A 21,073-nucleotide genomic window follows, 5' to 3' on the forward strand; every position below is an offset into this window, starting at 1 on the left:
CTGCATCCTTTGAAATACCCATTTGGTATTTGTCCTTAATTCTCTTCAGTGCATCATGTTTATTGATTTGCGTATGTTGAACTAACCCTGTATCCCTGTAATGAAACCAGCTACGTCATGGTATAAGATCTTTTTAAATGTGTTGTTGAAGTTAGTTTGCAAGTATTTTATTGGATATTTTTCTGTCTATGTTCATCAAGGGAATTAGTTTATAGTTTTCTTTTCTTTCTTTTTTTTTTTTTTTGGTGGCATGTCCTTACCTCATTTTGCTAATAGGGTGATCCTAGCTTAATAGAATGAACACTCATTCCCTTCCTATTTTTTGAAATAGTTTGAAGAACATTGGTATTAGTTGTTCTTTAAAGGTCTGGTAGAATTAAGCTTTGAATGCACCCAGATTCTTCCAGTACAGGGCTTTCTTTGTTGGGAGACTATATTGCTGCTTCACTCTCATTGCTTATTATAGATCTAAGTGGTTTATATCTTTTTGGTTCATTTTGGTGGGTTGTATGTGTGTAGAAATTTATCCATTTCTTATAAAACTTCCAATTTATTGTAGTGTAAATTTTCAAAATATTCCCCAGTAAGCCTCTGAATTTCATTAGTATTTGTTACCATGTCCCCCTTTTCATATTTTTTTTAATTTAGTTAGTTTTTTGGTGATAGTAGGGTTTGAACTCAGGACTTAACACTTGCTGGGCAGATGCTCTACCATTTGAGCCACTCTACCAGTCCCCCCTTTTTCATTATTACCTTGGGTCTTCTCCATCTTTACTTTAAGTTAGTTTGGGTAGGGGTTTGTCAATCATGCTATTTTACAAAGAACCAGTTCTTTTATTGATTCTTTGTATTGATCTTTTAGTCTCTATTTTTATTAAAAATTACTGCTGTACTGTGTTCTTTATTATTTCTTTATATCTACTAATTTTCAGTTTGGTTTGTTCTCAGTTTTCTAAGACCTTGAGTTGCAGCAGTAGGTTTCTTATTTTATATCCCTGAGTTTTTAATGTAGGCCCTCCTAACTATGACCTATTCCCTTAGCACTGTCTTTGCTATGTCCCAAAGTTTCTGGTAGGTTGTGTTTTTATTTTTGCTTGATTCTAGAATTTTTTAGATTCCCTCAGTGATCCGCTGTTCATTCATAAGTGTATTGTTCAATTTCTATATGTTTGTATATTTTCTGGTTTTATTCCAGTATGATCTGTTAAGATGTGGGATATTATTTCAGGTTTTCTTTCTTTTTTTTTTTTTTTTGTATTTGTTAAGATTCTCTTTATGGTCTGAAGTATGATCTGTTTTGGAAAACATTCTGTGGGCTTTTAAGAAGAATGGGTATAGGATATAACACAGCTGTTTGATGGACTACTGTTTAGATGTCTGTTGAATCCATTTGATCTGTTGTGTCATTGAATTCTGAAGTTTCTTTGTTGACAAGAGTGAAGTGTTGAAGTCACATAGTATTGTATCTGAACCTATTTGTCCCTTTATGTCTAGTAGCATTTGTTTTATGAAGTTGGATACAGCACTATTTGTAATAGCTAAGCTCTGGAAGCAACCCAGATGCCCTACAACTGATGAATGGATCAAGATATTGTGATATATGTATGTGTAGTATGTGTATATATATATATATATATATATATATATATATATATATACATACACACACACAATAAAGTGTTAATCAGCCACAAAGAATAATGGCAGGGGGTTTGAAGGTCAGTGGATGCAATTGGAAGACATCATGTTCAGTGAAGTTAGCCAGGATCAGAAACACAAAAGACCCTTGTTTTCTTGCATACATGGAAGGCAGATTCAAAGACAAACATATACACAAAAACAATCATGATCATGTACAAACTCAGATGTAGAACATGTTTGTGAAAGTGGAACTACTCTATGGAACTCGGGGAAAGAGGGAAAGGAAAAGAGAATGACAGAGCAACAGTAATATCCCATACCACAAGATGTGAAGGTAGAGGATATAAGGATGTGTTTTGAAAGATGTTGAAAAAATGGGGGGGTGGGAGGTAAAAGGGTAAGGGAAAGTATTCAAAGGGATTGAACAGACCAAAGTAAAGCATACCCACAGAGGGCATACATTGAAACATGCCTTTGAATGTCAAGTCAAATATTAATTTTGAAAACCAGGACTGTAAAATAGGCACAGTGTGTGCAGGGGGCCACTAGTGGGAGTGGGGAGGGTGAAGGAAGCATATTAAATTGATGGTATATGATAGATGGAGTTCATATACCTAGATGAGACAGAACTAGAAAACCTCTTGCAAAATTGCTTTAAGTGGGGGTGGGGAAGGGGCTGAGGGGGAGAGATGATGGGGGTAATGTAGCTAATGTACAATATAAGTCTAATCGGAATTGTCACCATGAAACCTCTCCCCCCATATCATGAATATATCCTAATAAACTTTATTTAAAAAAAAGAAAAGATAAATATAATCTTCTTGTCCTTTTAGAGCCATGGCTGCAATAAATAGGAAATAATAAATGTGTATTCATTTTTTGCAAACAAAAAGTTGGGTGCATCAGTGCTGTGCATATATATTTAGAGTCATCATATCTACTTGATGTATTGTTCACTTTATTAATATATAGTGGCCTTCTTTACCACTCTGACTAACTTTGGCTTGCAGTCTACCTTTTCAGATATGAGTGTATGCTTGTTTTTGGCTTGCACTTTCCTGGAATATTGTCTTCTTATTCTTTCACTTTCAGTCTTTGTATGTTTTTGTCAGTGAGGTGTGTCTTTTGCACACAACAGTTGGATCTTTTTTTTTTTTTTTTTCGTGGGACTGGGGTTTTGAATGCAGGACTTTTTGCTTGCAAAGCAGGCACTCTATTGCTTGAACCACACCTCCAGTGAATTTTACTCTGGTTATTTTGGAGATGGGATCTTGAAAACTATTTGCTTGGGCTGGCCTCAAACTGTGATCCTCCTGATCTCAGACTCCAAGTAGCTAAAATTACAGGCATGAACTACCAGTGCCTGCTGGATCTTGTTTTTTGATACAATTAGCCAGTCTGCATCTTTTGATCATATAGTTAAGACCATTTACATTTAGCATTATTTTTGAGAAGTGTTGGCTGATTCTTGTAATATTTTTTTTCCTGGTTGATTCAAGTACTGTTTATTTTCTTTTTTTCTTATTCGCTTTGGAATTTCCTTGTTTAGTAAGTTGAACATGTTTGGTTCCTTCCTAATAATTCCTTCTATTCCTCTCATGAAGTTTATTCTTTCTTCAACTTTCATGATTGTGACTATTTTTCCTTCTTCATCTGTGTGTAGCATTTCTTTATGCATTTTTTTTAATGCTAGCCTAGTGGTCATGAATAGCTTTAGTTCATGCTTATTTTAAAAGATCTTTATTTGTCCATTATTTCTGAAGGATAATTTTGCTTGATACAGTAATCTTATTTGGCAGTTATTTACTCTCATCCTTGAAATGTATCATTCCTTGCTTTCCTGGCTTTTAGGGGTTTCTATTGAGAGGTCTGATATAATTATGATGAAGTTGCCTTTGTAAGTAATTTGGAATTTTTCTCTTTCAGGTTTCAATATTTGTTCTGAAGTCATAGCATTTTTATTATAATGTGACATGGAGAGGTTCTTTTATGGTTATGTCTATTTGGAGTTCTAAATGTCTCCTGCACTTAGATATTGATATTTTTTTCCTAGATTTTGGAAATTTTCTGCTATAATTTCATTGAATAGGTTTTGCATCCCTTTAGTTTGTATCTCAGCACTTTTTCTATATCAGAGATTCATCTGTTCTCTTGTGTCCTAGAGTTGTTTGAAGTTGGCATGATTGCTTTTTTCTGTATTGTTGTGTGAATGTTATCTTTCCTCAATTTCATCCTCATTTTGTGATATTTTTTCTTCTGATAACATAGTTGGTTGGTGACACTTTCCACTGAGTTTTAAAATTTGATTTATTGAGCTTTTCATTTCTAAGATTTCTGTTTTTTGTTTTCAGGATCTCTATGTCTTTAGTGAATTTCTTGTCTGTCTTGAACTGACATCTTTAATTCCTCTATTTGTCTCTTATTTGAGGTTATTGATCACTTTTAAAACTAGACTTCTTAATTCTTTAACAGTTCAACTATTTTGGTATCTTTCAGTTTCATTATTGCAGAGTTATGGAGTTTTGGAGGATCACCTTGCCTTGCTTTTTCTTATTTGTTGTGTTTCTGCATTGTAATTTGTGTGTCTGTTGGGATGGTTATCTCTTCTTAGTGAGCACCCCTGTCCTTTTTTTTGAAAGGGGCTGTACTGGGGCTTGAACTTAGTTTGTTGTGCTTGCTAAGCAGTCACTTTACCACGTGCGCTATATCCACAGCCTGAGTAACCTTTTCTTGAGGTCTTAGTCCCACTGCCACTCAGGAGAAAAACACTGACTGCAATAATAACACCACTGACTCAAAAACATGCCAGATGCTGTAAGTTAAAAACAATTTGGAAAGAACTGTACCTCCAATTAGGATAGAAAAGAAAGGAGTTAAAATACTTACAGGATACACTAGTAAAGGTAAAATATTAATAATTAAGTAATAAAAAGGGGGTCAGGAAAAAGAAAAACAGAAGCAGGAAGATAGGAAAGAGATGAAAAAATGAAAAGTAATAGTGAGGGAAAACTAAAACAGATACAGAACAAGACAAAGCCATTAAGAAAAGGCTAGTCAGTATTTCCTCCTTACTGAGGAGGTGGAGGATGGAGATACTTCATTTCCCTCCCAGTCTTTTTGCAGTTTACTTGGTGTGGTGTGTGTATGTGTGGTTTTGTATGTGTGCGTGTGTGTGTGTGTGTGTCTTTGAGTAAGTTTTTTCTCTTAGGTCTAAATAGTTTTGACCAGAAGGGGCTATTTAGAGGTTGAACCCTACCCTAGTTTTTCCTCCAGGTTACAAGAGGTGCAATGACTTGCTGGGTCTGGAATGCCTGCCAGTGTTGTATATATGAGCTCTGTTACAAGGCAAGTGTGGATGCCACCCTCTTCCATAAGCTCCTGCCAGCTGAGCTTATGACTGCCCAGTTGAGTGCCTCCTTGTACCAGAGGCACTCTGCCAGTGTGTACATGGCATGAGAAATACTCTAGCAGCAGCTGTGCTTCCATCAAATGTCTCTGGGGCTCCAAGAGTATAGAAAGCAGCAAGAACAAAGCAGTTTTCATTGCAGTGTGGACAGGGTGCTCCTGTATACCTCCTTCACTCCAGTCTCTGTCCAAGTCCCTTGCTTATATTTACACACAGCTGATCAGATGGAAATGACCCTTCTCTGCAGTGCAGGCTGCACTTTCCACTACATAGATCTGTGTTTCCAGATCTGTGTCCAAGTCACAATAGTTTTCTGGGCCCAAACTAATTCTCACGGTGGTAAAGTTTGATTAGAGTGGAGTCCTTTGGGGCTTGGAGATATAGAAATAAAGGGGATTCTCCTGTCAGCTGAAAGTTTTATGGTAAGACTTTTCTTAAGATGGTTCCCCACGACAGCACTGGATAAGCCAGAAAGTGCAGGGGGGCTCTTCTCCAGCGTCAGCTTGCTGTACATGTCACAGATCTCCTGTCTTTTTTTTTGGTTGTTTTGGGCCTCACACTTGTCAGACCACCTGAGGCATGCTGCCAGTCCTCATTTCCCATTCTGTATTTTTGCAGTGTCAGATTGAGCACCTGTAGAGCTTGCCAGTGCTTTCCTTTTCTCTTTTGCTCAACATTCCACTAAGGCAGATTCACTCCTTTTCCTACTGTGTTGCTTAGCAAGCCATGTTAAGGTCCTTTGCTTGTTTTACAAGTATAAAGTCCAATATTTCTGGATTTCTCCTCATTTCTGTTTACTGTTGTGCTCCTGAGCTTCTCTACACCACCCAACTCTTCCTGTAGTCATGCACCTGATGTTTTGTTTCAGACTCAGAGAGATGCAGGAATATAAAGGGTATCTTTATATTGTGTTGGAGCTGGATTTTTTTTTTGGTGTATTTCACTGGGGCTTGAACTCAGTGCCCCATACTTCCTAGGCAGATACTGGAGCCACTCCACCAGCCCTTTTTTGTGTTGGGTATTTTCAATATAGGCCTGGGGCTGGCTTCGAACCACAGTCCTCCAGATCTCTGCCTCCTGAGTGGAGATAAATTTTTAATGACTGAGCATTTCCTGTTGTTAAAAACCTTTGGCTATTTCAGAGCTCCTTACAGAGTTGGTTCACGTAGCTCTGTGTGTTTTTTCAATGATTCTTTTTGGTGAATGAGAACTTGGCACTGCCTACTTCTCCCGCTTGTGGGGCATTGGTCCTTGGTTTATTTTGTGACTTTGTTTATTTATTTGTTTATTTATTATTTATTGTTGTCCTTGGTTGGTGTACACTGTGGCATTTACAAAAGTTCTTATGTTGGGAATGTAGGTCAGTGGTAGAGTGCCTGCCTGGCATGCAGGAGGCCTGGGTTCGATCCCTAACACTGCTAAAAAAAAAAGAGAGTGATACAAAAGTTCTTATAATATATCAAATATATCATACTTTAATTCACCCCTCCACCATTCTCCTTTTATCCCCTTCCCCCCATTCCTGGAATAATTTTAGCAGGTCTCACTTTTGCATTTGCATACATATGTACATAGTATTTGCACTATATGCACCCTCCAATGCCCTTTCTCACCTCCTCTCCCCTCCCACTGGTACCCCCCAGCCCCCTGCCCCAGGTAGGACCTGTTCTCCTCTCCTGTTCACCAGTTTTGTAAAAGAAAAAAAAAACGACATTTTTGTTTGTTTAAGATAGATACATAGGGACTTTCCTTGTGACATTTCCATGCATATATGTATTATTACCCAAATTGGTTCATCTCCTCTAGTTTTCTTCTATCTTACTTCCTTTCTTATGGTGGTTTCACCAGGTTTAAAAAGTCTGTATTCATTCTTATAGAGAGTATATCAGCCATATTCACCTTCTTACTTCCTTCTTTTACCCACCCTTTCTCATATGTGACTTCCCTTTAGTGTGACCTGTTTTTCATAACATTGCTGTATTTGTATTAGGTCTGTATTCCACAGAATGAGAGAAAACTTATGTGGGTTTTGGCTTTCTTAACCTGGCAAGCTTCACTTAAGATGATATTCTCCAGTTCCATCCATTTACGTGCAAATGACAAAATTTCATTCTTCTTTGTGGGTGAATAAAATTCCATTATACATAAATACCACATTTTCTTAATCCATTCATCAGTAGTGGGCATCTCGATTGTTTCCATAGCTTAGTTATTGTGCAGAATGCTGCAATAAACATGGGTGTGCAGGTGCCTTTATTGTAACCTGAATTACATTCCTTCAGGTTTATCCCTAGGAGTGGAATTGCTGAATCATGTGGCAGATCTATTTTTAATTTTCTGAGGCACCTCCATACTGTTTTCCATAGTGGTTGTACTAATTTAAATTCCCATCAGCAGTGTATGAGGGTTCCTTTTTCTCCTTTTTCTCCACATTCTCGCCAACATTTGCTGTTGTTTGTGTTATTGATAGTAGCCATTCTTACAGGAGTGAGGTGGAATCTTAATATGGTTTTGATTTGTATTTCCTTTTTGGCCAGGGATGTTGAGCATTTCTTCATGTGTTTTTTAGCCATTTGGACTTCTTCCTTTGAAAAAAGTGTGTTCAGTTCATTTGCCTATTTCTCCATTGGGTCATTTATTTTTTTGGGAGTGTAGTTTTTTGAACTCCTTATATATTCTGGTTATTAAACCCTTATCAAATATATAGCTGGCAAAGATTTTCTCCCAATCTGAGGGCAGCCTTTTCAATTTAGAAACCGTTTCTTTTGTGCAGAAGCTTTTAAATTTCATGTAGTCCCATTTGTCAGTCCTTTTTCTTAGTTGCTGAGCTGTTTGAATTCTACTGAGGAAGTTGTTGCCTATGCCTATTATTAATTCCAGTGTATTTCTTGCTCTTTCTTGCACTAGCTTCAACGTTTCAGGCCTCATATTAAGGTCCTTGATCCACTTTGAGTTGATACTAGTACGTGATGAAAGACATGGATCTAGTTTCGGTTTTCTGCATGCAGATATCCAGTTTTCCCAGCAACATTTGTTGAAGACTCTGACTTTTCTCCATGGTATGTTTTTGGCAACTTTGTCAAAATCAGGTGGGCATAGCTGCATGGGTTCATATCTTGGTCTTCTATTTTGTTCTACTGGTCTTCATACCTGTTTTTGTGCCAGCATAATACTGTTTTTATTGCCATGGCTCTGTAGTATAGTGTGAAGATGGGTATTGTGATACCTCGGCATTGCTCCTTTTGCTTAGTATTGCCTTGGCTATTCATGGTCTTTTGTGTTTCCCACTGAACTTTAGGGTTGATTCTTCAATCTGTGACGAATGTCTTTGGAATTTTGATGAGAATTGCATTGAACGTGTAGACTGCTTTTGGTAATATAGCCATTTTCACAATATTGATTCTACCAATCCATGAGTGTGGGAGATCTTTCTATCTTCTGTGGTCTTCAATTTCTTTCCTTAGTGGTTTGTAGTTTTCCTTGTAGAGGTCTTTCACATCCTCTGTTAAGTTTATTCCTAGGTATTTTATTTTTTTGAGGTTATTATAAGTAGAATTATTTTCCTATATTCTTTCTCAGTCTGTTCATTGTTGGTATACAGAAAGGCTTCTGATTTTTGTTAATTCATTTTGTATCCTTCTAATTGGCTGAAGCTGTTTATGGTGTTTAGGAGTTTTGGTGGAGTTTTTTGGTGTGACTTTGTTTTTTTCTTATTGAATTCATGATCTTTGAAACTGTTGTCAGTGAAGTTGCTTGAACTCTTGCTTGGCTTATATTTCTTGGCTTATATTTTTGTCTGTCTCTACTATTCCCTAGGGAGGTACTAGTCCATGAAGGCCACTTTGAGTTAAAAATTTCACTTGAGGTTATTGGAACTACTAGACAGTGTGAATTAACCTTGTAAATCTTCATAGTTACAAATGCTTAGGAGATCCGCCCCCCCCTCTATACAATGGTAAAGTGGAATCAATTACATTTACTTTCTAGCCCTTCTTCACAATGGGTGTATATGTCATTCATTGTGTCCTGGGTATAACCCTGTGGTAGGCCCTTGGTGTAGGCCTGTCTTAGTTTCTTCTAGTTTTTAATCTTCTGTGTGGTTCTCAGAATAGGAAGCATACTGTCACCAGGGTTCATGAGAATTCTGTAGGGTGAAAACTACCTAAAGGACTCACTTGTTTTTTAGAGCTCCCAGATTTAGTTTCATTTTTAATATAGTTGGATTCCATATTTTCTTGTCATTTCAATGATACATTTTAAGTTTTATCCAGCTTTCAGTTTTCATCAAGAGTGTTGTCAAGGGTGTGTAGTCTGGCATATTCTTGGAAATGGAATTCAGGTACCTCATTTGAGGAGTCTATTTTCTACTCTTTTTTATTATTTGGTATCTCTTTGAGGTGGGGTCATAGCAGTGGAGCTCACTGATGTCAGGAACTGCCTGTTCTTTTATCCTTTATGTCTTCAGAACCCAGGCCAGTTCATTGCAAAGGGCATACCAGCTACTATTAGTATCTGATGAAGGGAGCTCAAGAGAGAACTACAGGAACTAGCTAAGAAGTTGGTAGTTGGAGAGAAGATAAGGTAGAAATAACAACAAGAAGAAGAAACATACATCATCATGTCTGGAACTAAGGAGTCATAGGAGGTGTGCTGGAACTAGAATGATGTGCTTATGTATTCAGAATGTTAGAATTGCCTGAAAAGGGTCAGTTGAAGTTTGCTGAGTGTAGTTCATTTTTATGGATTGGTGGGTAGATAATTTGATGAACTTTCTGGCAGTCTGAAAGGTCTCTCCATAGGAGAGGTTGGGTTTGAAATCTGCTTGTGAGAGCATTGGGAGTCTGTGAGTTGACCTGAGGGCTCTATCCAAAAACCACTGAGAAGCAGATTACCAGGACAATAGTTTCATCATGAAAGTATGGTCTGTGTGTGGTTTGTCCCCCAAGGGTCCATATGTTAGAAAGTTAGTCATAGTGAATTAGTCATAGTGTAGCAATGTTGAGATAGTGGGACTTTTAAGAGTTGGGCTTAGTGGAAGGTTCTTGTGTCATTGGAGGCCTTGCCATTGGAATGGATTAAAATAATTCTTATAGGATTTTGAGTTAGTTCTTGCAAGAGGGTTTTTTAAAAGGAGCAAGCATGATCTGTCTTCTCTCTCTCTTTCTCTCTCTCTCTCTCTCTCTCTGTCTCACACACACACACACACACAGACACTGTATTGTGATATGATTACTTGCTCCCTAACTTGCTTCCACCATTCATTGGTATTCATTGGTATTGACATGATGTGATAAAGCTGAGAGCTCTCATCAGGGCCGAACCTCCAAAATTGTGAGTTAAATAAACCTCTTTTATTTATAAATTCAGCCTGCATAAAGTATCTTGTTTTATGTATATATAAAAGTATATATAAACACGTATATTTAAAACACATATATAAACCACACACACATACACACATATACATACATACACTAAAAGGGCTAATGCAAATTATTTGCAAATTACTTGGACTATAGTATGTGTAGAACACCAGGCTACACTTAATTCTCTTCTTTCCTGGCCACATTATGTCTTCTGTTTATTCTACATGTGGGACTTGTGGTTTGAAAACTGTTGGTTGGCCTGGTGAACATGTACTGAGCATCCTCCTCCTCGTGGATGGGGGAGATGAGGCTAAAGGCATTATTAGTGCACTCCTGATCTGTTTGCTTATTGAATTCTCAAACTTCTCACAACCCTTGGTATTAGCAAACATGAATGTCTATCAGTTTAATGGTTGTAAGATGGATGGATATTATGATTTTAATTTGCATTTTTCTAATTTCTCTTTAAATGACCATTTAGGCTCATATTTGTGTTTCACATCTTTTGTACATTGTTTTCATTGGGTTGCTTGTCTTTTTCTCATTGTTTTTTAGGAATTGTTTTTCTTCTTTTTAGTATGTTATTGTTGTACTAGGGCAGGAATTCTTTTTATATTCTGGATACAAGTTCTTTTCTAATTATCTGCATTGTGACTCTCTTCTGACAGGTTGTAGCTTTTGTTTTGGGTGCTTAGTTGTATGTATGCTATATTAGTTACCTATTGCTGCATCACAAATTTTGCCACAAATTAGAAACAACAAACATTTATCATCTAGAGTTTCACTGGCTCAGGAAGCTGAATTTTTATGGCTCAAAATTTCTCATGGCCCAAACAATGTATGCACATGTGAATAAATGAATTAAAAAAACTAAACATACACTTACCATAAAAAAAAATTTCTCATGAAACCAGAGGTGTTGGTGCAATCCTGTAATCCTAACATTCAGGAAGATGAGGCAGGAGAATTAATCATTTGAGGCCAGCTTGGCTACATAGCAAGTTTCAGGCCACCCTGAGCTACATAGTGAGACCCTGTCTCAAAAAACAAAAATTAATCTCTTATAAGGTTGCAGTCAAGCAGTCATTTGGGTCTGTAGTCTCATCTCATGGGAAATGTTCCTCAGGATTTGTTTCTCAATGGAGTGTTGGACTGAGGACCTCAGTTCCCTCTGGCTATTGGCTAGTGACTGCACTCTGTTTCTTGGCACATGGGCCTTTCCCTAAGACAACTCAGAAAATAGTAGTTGGCTTTCTCTTTTTCAAAAGAAAGAGGGAAAGAGAGAAACAGAAATATAGAAGCTCCATTCTCTTCTGAGATCAGACCGTATTCTGTTTGTTAGAAGTAAGCCACGACACAGGAATATCTCATAAGAACCAGTGGAGAAAGCACCAGGAAAAAAAAAAAAGTAGATCACGAGGTCCAACTGGCTTAAGGGAAAGGATTACACAAAGGCAGGAATACCAAGAGGGTGGGGAAGTTTGAGAGTAATCTTACAGGCTGCCTACTACAGATTTGTTGGAAATTTGATGAAGTTCATTTTATCCATCTTTAAATTTTTGTTTTCTCCAAGAAAAGCTTTCCTTTTCTTGACATCATTAATACTTTAAAAGTTTAAAAGTTTTGTCTTTTCACAGTTCTTAATATATTTAGAATATTATTGTGTAATACAGTAGCCACATGTAACTATTTAAATTAAGATTAATTAAACATAAAATTAAAAACTCAGCTTTTTTGTCTAAACACATTGCTCAAGTGACAGTGCCTACCTAGCAAGTGTGAGGCTCTGAGTTCAAATACCAGTACTGCCCAAAACAAACAAACAAACAAACAAACAAAACCAAGAAGAAAACTGTAGTTTGGTAAGAGTAATAGAGATGGGATGAATTTGATTAAAGTATATTATATGCATGTATGTAAATACCACAATGAAATACTTTTGTACAATTTATGCTAATAAAAATTAAAGAAAAGAATGAATAAAATAAAAAACTCAGTTTCTCCATCACACAGGCTCTATTTGAAGTGTTCAGTATACTTGTGTGGCTCATGCCTGCCATATTGGATAATTCTGATACAGAATATTCCCATCATCACAGAAACTCCTATTGGCAGCATTGCTCAACCACTGTCAATCTGGAATTTTGCCCCCACGGAACACTTGGAAATGTCTGTTTTTTTTTTTTTTTTTTAACCAACTTCAGGGAGTGAGGTGTTCTACTGGCAAATTAGGGAGAAGCCAGGGATGATGTTAAATATTCCATAATGCATAGAACTGAATCTGCACCCCAACAAAAGCTCCATGTAGCCCCAATGTCATTAGTTCTGACAATGAACCACACTGATTTAGAATGTATTTTGGTGTGAGTTGTGAGATGGGGGAGCATATTCCTTTCCCTCTAGCCAGTTGAGTAGATACCATCTCCTGTGTATATACTATCCATTTCCTTTTCACTGGTGATAGGTTTTAAGCTAGAGATATTTTCTCTTTAGATGGCAGAGAAGATTCTGTTGCTTAACTTATTAAAAAGTTGATTTTCAATTGTCTTACAGATTCTTAGATCCTGAGTAAAGACAGCCTCACCTTCCCACTTCATCATGGCTTCGGCCTCAAGGTAGGAGTACTGTTTGTGAAAGTATTTACTCCTCTGTTTCTTAAAGACCATGTCAGTGACAGTTTTAAGCCCTTAGTCCTGCTGACATTGCTAAACAGTTTGTGTTCAGAAAGCATAAAGGAAGAGGGGAGAGGAGAAAAGAGGAGAATGGAGAAGAGATGAGGCAGACAGGGGAGTGTGTGTAGTACAAAGTGGGCATGTGGCACCAGTGTGTATGCTGAATATAAAGCACACACTTTATGACTTAACTTTTTTCATTCTTTTTAAAAAATTATTAGTATATAACAGCCATACAGGAGGTTTTGTTTTGACATTTCCATATATGTGTACAGTATACCTGGTTTGGTTCATCCCCTCTATTATTCTCCTTTGCCCCCACTTCTTAAAATGACTTTGACAGGTTTCAGTGTTCCATATTCATAAATACGTAGAAATACATCAACAATATTCACCCTTCTTTACCCTTTTCATTTACCCTCTCCCTCCCACTAGTACTCTCTCCTTAACATGACTTGTTTTATATTCCTGTTCTTCTTGTGAAGTGTCCATTGTTCAGTGGGGTTTTGCCTTGTTATTTTACCTATAAATGTATTATACTTTTTTTTGTCTTTTCTTTTTTGGTGCTGGGATCCAACCCAGGGCCTCACACATGCTAGGCAAGCGCTGTGCCACCAAGCTACATCCCAGCCCTAAATGTATTATACTTTAATCAGTCTAACCCCATCTATTGCTCTTCCTTACCTTTTTCTTCCTACCCCATATTATTCTTTTTTCATCCTTCAAAATAAAAACACCAGACTTGTCACTGGGGCCACCTCAGTACTTGCCAGCTTTCCTATGACTAAAGTTTGAACAGCCTGTTACAGAAGGTATTTGAGAGTCTAGGGTGAGAAGGAGCTCAAGTAGTAAGAGTGGTAGATAACCTGGTCTGGCATGCCTGGATCCATTCCTGTAACTGAGTAAAGCTGGGGCAAGGAAGATGTGGAGATTTGCTATCCCCCAACAACCTGTCTCAATCCAAGGCTCAAGCTCACAGGAAGGTTTTTGGGTTTCCTCTCTTTTCAAGCTGGTCTGTTTTTTTGGACCACACAGAGCTTAGATGAGTGAAAACCTCACTTCTCCAGAGGTTGGCTTGGGTGTCAGCAAGGGCCCTGGAGAGGCATACATTGCAGCAACAGAGGCATTCATGCCCATTCTCTCCTCAAGTCCATTCTCACAGTTGGAGTGATGTTTTTATAGTCTGGATCTTGCTCCTCACTGTTCTGTTCTATCCCTCCTGGGGCTTCCTAGGATAGCTGAATACCACCAGAAGTCCTTGCCAGGACCTCTGGAGCCCTGTGTGGCCTGGTTCCCATTGCTTCTGCTTCTGCTTTTGTCTCCTGTCCTCACTGTACCTTTAGCCTCAGGGCCTTGTGCCTATGGTTCTTTCTCTTAACCTGGGAGACCCTGTCTCCAGCTGTTTGCTGGGCTAACTCCCTCACTCCTTTAGGCCTGTCTTATGAGCCTTCCCTCACAAACCTATCTAAAATAACACCCCATAGCGCTACTCCTTCATTGCACTTGCAGTCTCACCTCTACCTGGATAGCTCCTTATTTATTGATCTGCTGTGTCTCCTAGTTAGAACTAAGGCTGTGTATGTTGGGAGTGAAATTTTCCTTCTGCCAGCCTCTAGACAGTGCTTGGTGCTAAAGGTATTTCACACCATCCATTTGGTTCCTATGTCCACAGGGTAAGAGTGTGAATGGCAGGGGATTCCATGTTTTCCAAATCTGTTCAGCTCCTGAATTGCAATTAGCATGCTGTAAGATATCAGTGAGGAAGTCATCTGAAAATCTGACTTTGCTTGAATTTGGATAATAAGAGTTTAAGTACAGAGAGTTTAAGAATTTGGGAAGTGAGGGAAGCTCTATTTTTCAGATAAATAAGAGGAAGAGAAGAGAAAGGTAGGACAAACATAATAGCAGAGCTGCTGGGGCCACTGAGTCCAAGGAGACAGCAGTGGATTTCAGTTCAGCTAACCAAGATTTCCTGTTGGCAGTTTTTGCTATCTGAAGTGATGATAGAGATAACTTCATTGATCACTAGAGGGACTCCTGTATGTGGAGCTCTTTATTTAAGAGGGAAACGGAGTATATAATGCCTCTTTGGACTACCTATCATCATTAAAACACTTATAGATTAAAACATCTATATCTGGAAAGTTCACCTATCTGGTGCTGTGTCTGTTGGACCCAGGTCTGTGCAGTTGTTTGAGCTAAGGGACTTCCTAGTGGGATCTCTGTTCTGCTGAAGTTTTGACTTTCCAGAGACGCCTCTTCCTGATTGTTTCCTGTCATTGCAGAGGTGTCACTGTTGGGAGAGGTGCCCGCTCAAAGATGAAGTCTGCAAAGCTGCTTGAGGTTCTGAATTCTCTAGAGGAGGAAGAGTCCGGCAACAACAGGGAGGAGATTTTCATCGCACCACCTGATAATGCTGCAGGGGATTTCACCGATGAGGACTCAGGTGATGAAGATGGCCAGCGAGGTGCTCAGCTCCCTGGTAGGGTGCTGCATGCTTTGGTTGTGTCTGAGGACTCTGGCACCGGGGAGGATAATGATGATTTGGAGCTGCAGCCAGCCAAGAAGAGGCAGAAGTCAGCAGTGGAACCTCAGCGCATTTGGACTAAAAGAGATATTCGACCAGATTTTGGCAGCTGGACAGCATCAGATCCTCATATTGAGGATCTCAAAAGCCAAGAACTGAGTCCTGTAGGCCTCTTTGAATTGTTTTTCGATGAAGGAACAATTAATTTCATTGTTAATGAAACCAACCGTTATGCGTGGCAGAAAAACGTCAACCTGGGTCTCACAGTCCAGGAATTGAAGTGTGTTTTGGGCATTTTGATTTTAAGTGGGTATATCTCCTATCCAAGGAGAAGGATGTTTTGGGAAACCTCTCCTGACTCACACCACCATCTTGTGGCTGATGCAATTAGAAGGGACCGATTTGAACTGATTTTCTCATACCTGCATTTTGCAGATAACAATGAACTTGATGAAAGCGATAGGTTTGCCAAGGTCAGGCCTCTCATTATCCGGATGAACTGCAACTTCCAGAAACATGCACCCTTAGAAGAGTTCTACAGCTTTGGTGAGTCTATGTGTGAGTACTTTGGTCACAGGGGGTCCAAGCAGCTGCAATCAGGGAAGCCCATACGGCTCGGCTACAAAATCTGGTGTGGGACAACTAGCAGAGGCTACTTGGTTTGGTTTGAACCCTCACAGGGCACACTGTTCACCAAGCCAGACAGGGGCTTGGATCTAGGAGGCAGCATGGTAATAAAATTTGTGGATGCACTTCAGGAGCGTGGTTTTCTACCATACCACATATTTTTTGACAAGGTCTTTACAAGTGTCAAGCTGATGTCTATTTTGAGGAAAAAGGGGGTAAAGGCCACAGGAACTGTTTGTGAGTACAGAACTGAGCGATGTCCCCTCAAAGATCCCAAAGAACTGAGAAAAATGAAGAGGGGTTCATTTGATTATAAAGTTGATGAGAGTGAGGAAATCATTGTGTGCCGCTGGCATGATAGCAGTGTGGTCAACATCTGCTCCAATGCTGTAGGCATAGAGCCCGTGAGGCTAACCAGCCGTCACTTGGGAGCAGCCAAAATACGGACTCAGGTCTACCAGCCATCATTGGTGAAGCTGTATCAGGAGAAGGTGGGAGGTGTTGGGCGGATGGACCAGAATATCGCGAAGTACAAGGTGAAGATTCGGGGCATGAAGTGGTACTCAAGCTTCATTGGCTATGTCATTGATGCCGCCCTCAACAATGCATGGCAGCTGCACAGGATCTGCTGCCAAGATGCACAGGTGGACCTCCTTGCTTTCCGGAGATATATCGCCTGTGTGTATCTGGAGAGCAATGCTGACACATCCTCACAAGGGAGGCGAGGTAGACGGTTGGAAACTGAGAGCCGCTTTGATATGATTGGGCACTGGATTGTCCACCAGGACAAGAGGACCCGGTGCGCCCTCTGTCACTCACAAACGAACACCCGTTGTGAGAAATGCCAGAAGGGTGTCCATGCCAAGTGCTTCAGGGAGTACCATATTCGGTGATGTCATAAGATGTGCTTGTTTTGGTATAATGAGGTGTTTACAGGTAATTACATATAGCAGTCAGAGTACCCTATGTTTTGTGTTGGGAAAAAAGACCTGAATCCCTGATGATTTGTCTTTGTATTTCCTCTTATCCCTATTACAGTGATCTTCTTTTATTGTGTCCTATTATGCCTACATGTAATACTAGTTAATATTTATGTTAGTAATCTCAAATGTTTGCAAATCTGTTTTTTATACTGTTATTTATTTAAATTAATTCAAATAAAAATCTTGCTTTGTAGTATATTTGAGTCCTAATAAGGATAATCAAAGAAAAACCTGTATGAACAGAAGATTTTACCATTGTATTCCATGATCTATATTCTAAGATACAGGCAGTAGTATATGAACATCATAACAATAATGATGAAGTGTTTCTTAATTTTATTTATCTCATATTTGTCCAAGGCTATTTCACTGTCCAGGGATAGATAGTCTGCTTTGCATTTATTCAGAGGACTAGAGTTGTAGAGTTCATATTTTCTCTTTTTTTGGCGGCACTGGAGTTTGAACTCAAGGCCTCATGCTTGTTAAGCAGGCACTCATACCGCTTGAGCCACTCCACCAGCCCTCAAATTTTCTTGATAAATATACTTTTGTAATATACAAATATCCGTGTAGAATCTAATTTTATAAATAGCATGAAGTAGGGATACCCTTTTTTCTCCAAATGGACAGTCATCATAATTTTTTAAAAGTTGTATTATTTCTCCAGTGATTTAAATCCCACCTTTATAAATTCTTGAACTTAGGGATAATATAATGAAATAAGGAAGCAGTTTTAGGTTAGAAAACCTTGTGGGATATATTTTAGAAGAATAAAAGAAATACATGTAAAAAACTGGGTGTATCTTCTCTTTGGGATAGAGTGTTTAAAAAACAGCACAAATTAAAAAAAGGAACACATCAATTTAACTTTATAAAATTATAAAATTAACATTTATCAAAATTAAAATGCAAAGAAATCAGGAAAACATTTTTTATGTTACTACATTTGTAATAATGTACTCAGAGAAGAATAAAGACCTCATAAACACATGGATGGCAAGAGGAAAATGTGCAGTGTTGTATAAAAAATTATTGGAGATAAGAAATGGACACTCTGGTGGAATAAAATGCGAAGAAAAGCAATTACTAGAAACGCTTTTTCCACAAATACATTTGTTATTTACAGGTAATTACTACTGATGTAAACATGGAAAGAAGGTGAACTCATATAGTGTAAATCTGTACAATATAAGGTAATTTAATAATGTTTGTCCAAAATCTTAAAAATTGTTTATACCCATAGAGTAAAGCAAATATTCAGTCTGTAATAATAAAATCCCAACTAATGTAGAAAGAAGGATGGAATAAAACCATTATTTGGGAAACACCGGAGTGTAGTTTTGTAGGTAAGAACATTAGTGGATGCTGTATTTAGTAGGCGAAGTAACGCTTCACAAGATACTCAAAAGTTTCAAATGAAAAAAAAAAACCAAACAAACCCAGTAACTCCTCAATGGAGAAATCAGGCAGATACCACTTTAATCAAGTACTCAAAATTAGTACCACTTCAGGCATTGACATCATCTATCTTTTACCCCACCCAGTATGGTCTGTTGTAGTATTCTGGCCCAGCATGCCCAACCTGAATTCTAAATCATGAGGAAACAGACAAGTCCAAATTGAGAGACAGCTGCAAAACAACTGTTAATATCCTTTGAAAGTGTTAAGGGCACGAAAGACAACAAGACAACTATCTAAGAGTAAATGAGACCAAGGAGGTATGACAAAATCTAATGTGTGATACTAGCCCCAGATTCACCAAAAAGTATTGGACATTTATGGGATGACTGATGAAACTTGAATATAGTACAGATTATGGTATTTTATAAATATTAATTTCCTAGCTTTGATAATAGTATGTTGATCATACAAAATATATGCATCTGTGGAGATGGGTAAAGGGAGCTATTGTACAATTGGAAGCCTTTTGTAATTTTGAAATAAAATGGATCTTAGAGAAATGGTCACACATTGATGCACAATTTCTGTCTTTAGAAATCTAATCTGGCCACTCAAAAATATTTCATATCAAGAAGTCTGTTGAACAGATTTTACTGTTCAGTTTTCTTCTGCATCATGATGATCAGTATTAGTAGATACTTTCCAGGTACTTAACATTACTGATAGCCCAAGTGAATGAATCAAAATGGTTGTGGAAACAGTCTGTAAAGCTTCTAGAAGGTGCAGAGTGGCCAATTGTCACTTTTCTTATGGGTTAAATGAAATATTGTCACTGTGACAGATGAATAATTTAAGGTTTTAATGGATGTAGGATCATGTGCATATCTTGACTGAAGTCAAAACAAATTCAGTAGAAGTCTGTGTGGATGACAACAAACCCTTACAGCTGGCTGTCAAGGCCATATGATATTCCTTGTTGTCATATCCTCTAAGGCAGACTTACAGGCACAAAAGAAAACTATGGGCAATCACCAGCTATATAAGTGGGAAAATAGTAAACATATTGTTTTTCTCTTCTTTCTTATCCACTGTAGAGCCATCAATGATTCTTTTAACATAAAAGATATGAAAATTGTCCCAGTTATTCTGAGGGCATTTTAACTTTCTAGTTGCTAGTAAATTAAGAAACAACTGAAAAAGTTAATGTAAATTGATGGCAGATTCTAGAAGTCTGGATAGAACTGAAACTCTTCAAAACAAAGTAATTTGTCTATAAGGCTTTAAGCTTTGTGGGCAAACATTTTGCTCCTTTTAAAAGTTGTGGTTAAAAAACAACAGAATTTGCCATCTTAATCATTTTTCAGTACAGAGTTCTGTCGTGTAGTCACACCATGTGTAGTAGATCTCTAGAAAATTTTCATCTTCAACAAGCTTTACTGATCCCCTTCCCCATTTCCCTGACTCTCAGTCATTGGCAACCATCACTTTATTTTCCACCTTGTTTATTTTAGATAGATATAAGTGGAAGCATACAGTATTTTTCTTTTTGCTGCTGCTTACTTCTCAGCATAGTGTACTGAATATTCATCCATGCTGTAGCACAGGACAGGATTTTTATTTTTTTTGGTGGTATCTGGAGTTTGAACTCAAGGCTCCACACTTGGGATGCAGGCACTCTACCACTTGAGCTATGCTCCCAGCCAAGGACAGGATTTTTTAAAAGGTTGAATTGTATATATATATATCAACACATTTTCTTTTTTTTATTGTTTTATTATACATATGTGCATACAAGGCTTGGGTCATTTCTCCACCCTGCCCCTACCCCTCCCTTACCACCCACTCCGCCCCCTCCCTCTCCCCCCTACCCCCTCGATACCCAGCAGAAACTATTTTGCACTTATCTCTAATTTTGTTGAAGACAGAGTATAAGCAATAATAGGAAGGAACAAGGGTTTTTGCTGGTTGAGATAAGGATAGCTATACAGGGAGTTGACTCACATTAATTTCCTGTGCGTGGGTGTTACCTTCTAGGTTAATTCTTTTTGATCTAACCTTTTCTCTAGTTCCTGCTCCCCTTTTCCTATTGGCCTCAGTTGCTTTTAAGGTAGCTCCTATAGTATCTCTGCGTTAAGAGCAACAAATGCTAGCTAATTTTTTAGGTGTCTTACCTATCCTCAACTCTCCCTTGTGTGCTCTCACTTTTATCATGTGCTCAATGCCCAATCCCTTTGTTGTGTTTGCCCTTGATCTAATGTCCACATATGAGGGAGAACATACGATTTTTGGTCTTTTGGGCCAGGCTAACCTCACTCAGAATGATGTTCTTCAATTCCATCCATTTACCTGCGAATGATAACATTTCGTTCTTCTTCATGGCTGCATAAAATTCCATTGTGTATAGATAGCACATTTTCTTGATCCATTCGTCAGTGGTGGGGCATCTTGGC

General features: G+C 38.2%; 1 protein-coding gene across 5 annotated transcripts in view; it reads left to right on the plus strand.

Annotated features, from left to right (window-relative positions):
• Positions 1–19,183, plus strand: part of Pgbd2 (piggyBac transposable element derived 2) — an 82,934-nt gene extending 63,751 nt beyond the window's left edge. For 4 of the 5 annotated variants that reach the window (XM_074056137.1, XM_074056136.1, XM_074056139.1 and 1 more), the window contains 2 exons: positions 12,967–13,028; positions 15,371–19,183. In XM_074056137.1, coding sequence (XP_073912238.1) covers positions 13,012–13,028; positions 15,371–17,132 — 1,779 coding nt within the window. In that variant the 5' untranslated portion in view covers positions 12,967–13,011 and the 3' untranslated portion in view covers positions 17,133–19,183. Of the gene's footprint in view, positions 1–7,954; positions 8,107–12,966; positions 13,029–15,370 lie in introns of all 5 variants that reach the window. The other variant, XM_074056138.1, reaches the window with a different exon arrangement.
• Positions 19,184–21,073: the final 1,890 nt, after the last annotated feature.

This window comes from Castor canadensis, chromosome 15 (assembly GCF_047511655.1).
Source record: "Castor canadensis chromosome 15, mCasCan1.hap1v2, whole genome shotgun sequence".
Lineage (NCBI taxonomy): Eukaryota > Metazoa > Chordata > Mammalia > Rodentia > Castoridae > Castor > Castor canadensis.